The 6126-nt window shown below is 62.0% G+C and overlaps 1 protein-coding gene across 1 annotated transcript in view; it reads right to left on the bottom strand.

Annotated features, from left to right (window-relative positions):
- CSNK1G2 (casein kinase 1, gamma 2) overlaps nucleotides 1–6126 on the bottom strand; it is a 30490-nt gene that overhangs the window by 7126 nt on the left and 17238 nt on the right. The window contains exon 2 of the mRNA XM_012645426.1: nucleotides 2202–2657. Coding sequence (XP_012500880.1) covers nucleotides 2202–2388 — 187 coding nt within the window. The 5' untranslated portion in view covers nucleotides 2389–2657. The remainder of the gene's footprint in view (nucleotides 1–2201; nucleotides 2658–6126) is intronic.

Raw genomic sequence — 6126 nt, 5'->3', positions numbered from 1 at the left:
GATGACCCACTGCACACCCCACACCTCCACCTGCCATGACCCACCGCACACCCCACATTTCCACCTGCGGGTGACCCACCGCACACCCCACACCTCCACCTGCGATGACTCACTGCACACCCCACACCTCCACCTGCGATGACCCACTGCACACCCCACACCTCCACCTGCGATGACTCACTGCACACCCCACACCTCCACCTGCGATGACCCACTGCACACCCCACACCTCCACCTGCAGAAGACCGACACCCGGTGCTGGTCAGAGCTGGGATGCCCGGCACTGCATGTCCCTCAGCAGGGGCTCCAGTGGAGAACGTGGGGGAAGTGAGCCTCACAGCCTCTCAAGCACACACCTGCTGCATGACCGAGCACTCTAAGACACACATGCACACTGGCCTCGCAGAACGTGCATGATGGTCTATCACAAGGGAAATCTGGGAACACCCAAATGTCCCTGAGCAGGGTCACAGATGAACAGAACGTGGAGCACTCCACCAGTGGATGCCTTGTGGCAGCACCCAGTGAGCAACTACTGATGCACGAGACACGGCGGCCCGCGCCCGCGAAGCCAGACTGAAAAGCACGCACATCACAGTTTTTAAAAACTTTCAAATAAAAGCTGTCACCGCCCCATCACTCTCCCGTTTAAGGGAACCTGTGCTAAGAACAGCACCTGTGACACCTGGGCCCCACGAGCAGTACAGGGCCACCCTACAGGCTGCGGGGCAGAGACACGTGTGCACTCATGTATGGTTGTGTCTGGGCATGCGTGAGCACATGTGCATGTGTGTGCGCACGTGTTTCTGTGTGCATATGCATTTGTGTCTGCATCTGCATGTGTACGTGCACTGTACATCACATGTTTGCATGTGTATAGCATGTGCACATGCATGCACACATCCTGAGCGGTGGCAGGGTCTGGATGGGGTGGGCTGGGAAGCCGGAGCATGAGGTGTCCCACAGCCACAGGCAGATGGGCAGGGGTCCCGCAGCCCAAGCCCAGAGTGGGACTCCGTAGACAGAGGTGGGCACTGGGTCCGAACAGGGTTTCCAGCTGACGAGGACGCACAGTGAAGTGAGTGGAGGGTGGTGCTGGGAGGGCAGAGGCTGCCAGCAACACACAGATGACACGCAGCAGTGCTAACCACCTGCCCGTCACACTGGCCACCTCGCCTGCCCCACCCCACGTAATAGGTGAGACAGCCGTGGCAAGCAGGTGGGTCCCAGATCCAAACACACAGGCAAAGAACATGCGTGGGGCCTCAGTTTCCCTTATCTGACAACCTGAGGTGGGACCTAGTGGGCCAGGTGCCAACTCTGCCTGGTGTGGGGCACCGCTGGGAGGGTGGCCCCACGGCCACCACCTGTCCCTGCCTGTCCCGCACTCTTCACAGGGACCCTGACTCCCACCCTGACAGACTGATGTGGGGTCGAGCTCCCACACTTGGGTTCCCAGGACAGTCCCAGTGACGCTGCCGGGAGCCCCGTGCCCCTCGGGACCCAACTCCTCCCCACAGGGACTTGGGGGAACAGATTTATCTGTATTTCTGGGGACAATGGGTCTTTCCCGGGCACAGCCGACCACAGGTGGGGACTCAGACCTAGACACGCCGAGAGCAGGACTCCCCAAAGGCTCAGGTGTTAATCTTCATGGCCACCCAGGGAAGGCGCCTGTGGCGAGGGGCTCCGTCCTGGCACCCAGCCCTGCGCCCCTGCCCTGGCAGCACCCCAGGCTCAAGGTCAGTGTGGCCCGAGCGCAGGCAGGACAGAGGCCCGGGAGAACCAAGCGCTGCATTTTAGACGTTTAAACCAGGAGTGGCCCATGGCACCAGGGACCTCGGCCACTGGACTGAGTTTGGGGCTTGGCTGAGACTCCCAGGAGCTGAGGACTCAACAGGAGCCGGCCGTGGGTAACGAACAGCACCAGGCCTGTCCAGCAGAGACTGGGCTGGGGGTGGGGTGGGAAGTAACGACTTCAGAACCCGCGGCACAGCCCATCACTGCCTGTAGCCCACTGCATGGCTGACCCCAACAGAGCTGTCCCCCAGAGCAGGGCCAGGGCCACGCTGCCCCCAAAACCCCCTGCAGGGGGTGGCACTCAGACCAAGACGGACCGACAGCAGCCACAGCCAGGCCTGGGCATGTGTCCCCAGCAGGGCAGCCTCCCGACAACCCCTGCCGCAGAGCAGGGTACTCACCTAGGCGAAGCTCCCCGAAGTTGCCGCAGCCGATCTTCTTGCCGACACGGAAGTTGGGGCCCACCATCAGGACCCCCGAGCTGGTCCCCGAGCTTCGGATGCCGTGGCTGCTGCGGCCCCCGCCGGACTTGGACATTCTCCGGCCCTCCTCCAGCTCCCCTTTCCCTCCTTTCTTGTCAAAATCCATAAGTTTGTGATACCCTGGCCTCTCCACGGTGACTCTGCTGCCGTGCAAATCCCAAGTCCGTGGAAACCTGAGGTCGCGGCACTGCTGTGGCTAGTACATCACTGCGGCCTGGCGGGCGGGCGCAGGTGGCCCGCGGCTCCCGGCTAGTGAGACGCAGGCACTCCCCCGGGCCCGGCCGCGGTGCTCATCTCGGTGGCCTTGGGGTCGCTCTCGGGGGGAGGAGACATTCTGCTGACAGGGCCCACCGTCTCAAATCCTGTGGTTCCCAGCTGCAGAGAAACAGATGCACAGGTCAGGGGCCGGCCAGGCAGGGGACAGGGCATTGGGTGAACTGAGGACAACACTAGAGGGACTCCAGTGCTCTGGAGAGACGCTGAAGGCCTGAGCAGGACGAGCAACGTGAGGGACGCGAGGCCCAAGCCACCCCCCACCCATGTCCCAGTGGCCCTGCTGTGACCCCCAGCTCAGCTCTGGGTGGGTGCCTCCCTAGCGGCCGCTGAAGGAAGTGGGACACGTCGATGCTGCACAGGCTATGAGGGTACCAGGGGTGGGTCCAGCCTGGCCTCTCTGCGGTAAAAAAGGAGGGGCTGGGGGACAGGACACAGTGCACAGCCACCCAAGCAGGGCCAGGCATGGGCCAGGCGGCAAACCCGCTGTCCCAAGGGAGGGGACAGAAAGCTTTGGCCCTGAGAAGGAACCCACAGCACATGCTCCCTGGACGGCCCAGAACCCTGCCCACGGCCCCTCCCCATAGCCCACCCTGCATCCACGTTGCCTCGGACACACAAAAGCCAGCCTGGCCTGGCCCAGGCCGATGGGTCCCTGAGAGCCCGTCACCTCCCTCATATGCTGGGCCTCGGCAATGGGCCCGTCCACTGCTCATCTGGCTGGGCTTCCCAGGAAGCTGAGGGGACTCTGAAGGGCCCCTCTCAGAGCTGGGGACCACTGGCCGTCACATGGATGAGCCTGGGCCCTGGGCATGGTGGGCTGGGTTGCCCCTGGAGGAACACGCCACTCCCCACGAAGGGCCCAGGCTGGAGGGTGGCTGTCAGCGTCAACTCAGCCCTCAGACTTCCCAGCGCCAGGGATGAGGCTGACGCTGTCTCAGCGGCCCCCACCTGAACCCCAGGACCCGGCTCTCTGGGCCCATCCAGCACTACTCCTGCTGTGTCCTCTCTCCCACCCAGGGCACGGGCCACTCCCTGTCTGGGGCACTGGGCAGAGGGGCAGACGGAAGCCCCCACCTTCACAGTGTCAGAGCAGCCGGGTCAGGAGCTGTGGCGAGAGCGCAGCTGAGGGCACTGAGAGTGAAAGTGCAGAAACTTACATCTGAACCAGCCACGCGGAAACAAGGTAACCAGAGCTCGACAGGCGTGGCTGTGCGCACGTCACTCTCCTGGGGTTGGTCACGTCTAACCTATCCGTGAGAAACACCGCAGGACACGGCACAGGCACGCCTCGCACAACCCTCGGGGTCAGGTCCAGACGCCGCACTACAACGATATGGCGACAAAGCGGGTCCCACGAGCAGGCCGGTGTCCCGGTGCGCAGAGGTTGTGTTACGCCACACTGCAGTCTATGTGCTCGGTGCGCAGAGGTTGTGTTACGCCACACTGCAGTCTATGTGCTCAGTCGCATTTTGTCTGGGACGACGCAGACACCTTAACGAAGTTGGGCTCGGGGGAGGCGCCCATAGTCCCAGGGGCCGCAAAGGATGCTTGAGCCCAGGAGTTCAAGGCCAGCCTGGGCAACACGGTGAGATCTCATCTTTTTTAATACTTTATTGCCAAAAAACTCTAACGATCATCACACCTGAGCCTTCAGGGAGCTGTGATCTGTGGCTGCTGACTGCTCAGGGTGGTGGGTGCTGAGGGCCGTGGCAATTTCTTAAACAAGACAACAGTGAAGTTCGCTGCATGCATTGACTCTGCTTTTCACAAAAGGTTTCTCTGTGGCGTGTGATGCGGTTTGATAGCATCTGATCCACAGTAAAACTTCTTTCAAAATTGGAGTCCTCTCAAACCCTGCCGCTGCCTCATCAGCTAAAGTTACCATAATATTTTAAATACTGCTGTCCTCTTGGTCATAGCCGCCTGGTGAGGTGGAGTGATCCCACCCTGTGGTTTTTATCTGCACTTTCCTAGCGACTCCTGGTTCATTTTAGATACATTTTCTCCACTGGACTGAGGCAGGTGCCCAGCCCTGCGCCGGACACAAGGGAGGTGGCCAGGGACACTGCCATGAACCAGTGACTGTGGCTGAAGGAGCGATACGGATCCACCACCATCTCTTCCCCGCTTAGCAGCCACTGGTTCTCTAGCAACGCCCGTTCTCCCTGCTGTCCAAGCACAGGGAAACCCCACGTGCAGTCAACCCAGTTCCTCTAAACCAACCAGCTATGAAAATCCAACCAGCTATGAAAATCCAACTGCCTTTCTGGGCGTTGTGGGGAGCCATCTCCTCTGAGAGACACAGCGTGCCCCAGGGGAGGTCTGTGAGACACAGGTCACCCTCTCCGTGGCTACCTTTACCTGGCATTGGGACGTGGGGCTGCGGGACTGAAGGGGGCAACCCAAGGCACGGAGCTGGGAGACCCGTTTGGGGCAGCACTGCCACGCGTCACAGGCCCGTGTGCGGAGGACCCCACAGCCGCCCAACGCCTCCCAAAGGAGGCCCAACCACACGTGGAGGGGCTGCCACATCCTGCCCAAAAGGCTGCTCAGAGTCGGAAGGCACCCCAGCCACGGGGACATCCCCTGTGGCAGCTCCACCAGGCACCTCCATGTACGGGGACAAACAGCTGACGCTGAACCCAGGCCCAGGTCCTCCACTGGCCACGGCCGGCTCTGACTGTGGGCTCAGAGTGTGAGGGACGCCACAGCCCCTCCCCACCCACAAAAACCGCAAGGGGACAGCACCTCTGACACCTGGTCACACCAGTAGATGAGTCCGTCTGCCCAGCATCCCGCTGTGGGTGTTCTGCCGACCGCAGTGTGGGAGGAGTGTGGGGGTGACGCCCAGTGGGCTGGCAGGCTGTGACGAGCCACTGGACCAAGCGGGGTCTGGGGGTGGCAGGAACGAGTGGCGCTGGGCACAGCAGGTGGGGCTCCTGCAGCCAACACCTGTGCAAGGTGACGCTTCCACAGGGCAGAAAACTGAGGACCCACCGGCCCCTCCGCCACCATCTGCACACTTGTGCCCTTCGCCTCACATCCCCCAGGGGCAGCCGCCCCACCCTCCCCAGCACACCAGACACCTGGGAGACCCCCGGCACAGGAATACTCCCATCCTTTTGGAAACACATCGGACCCTACGGGAAGGGGCTGCTGAGGTTTACGCACCTGCGCCATCGTGGACACCTGGGGGTTACTCACTGTCGACTCCCTCCCACCAGGAGTGAAGACACAGACAGCGGCAAAGGCGTGTGTGAGACACAAAGGTGCAGCACAAGTGGAGGTTCAACCCACGTGGGCTTCCAAGATCCTCAGGAGACCCCTGGCCCATGCGGCTTGCCGGCAACGCATCGCCCCACTCCCCGGCCGGGGCCCAGGCTGCCTGAGAGGTGCCCTCCAGGGACAGGTACCTGCGGAGCTGTCCTCTTAGTGGCTCAGGAAGGTGGGGGTGGGGGGGTGTGGCCCTGCTGTGAGGATACACCTGGTCTCTGTCCCAGCCCCTGGATAGCCCCTGAGGGACAGGAAGGTGAGCCCCAGACCACACCTGAATTTATGCTAATGAGGC

The sequence above is a fragment of the Propithecus coquereli genome, unplaced genomic scaffold, assembly GCF_000956105.1.
Source record: "Propithecus coquereli isolate 6110/MARCELLA unplaced genomic scaffold, Pcoq_1.0 Scaffold232, whole genome shotgun sequence".
NCBI lineage: Eukaryota > Metazoa > Chordata > Mammalia > Primates > Indriidae > Propithecus > Propithecus coquereli.
The sequence above is the reverse complement of the archived record's forward strand: the minus strand, read 5'-3'. Positions and strand labels throughout refer to the sequence as shown.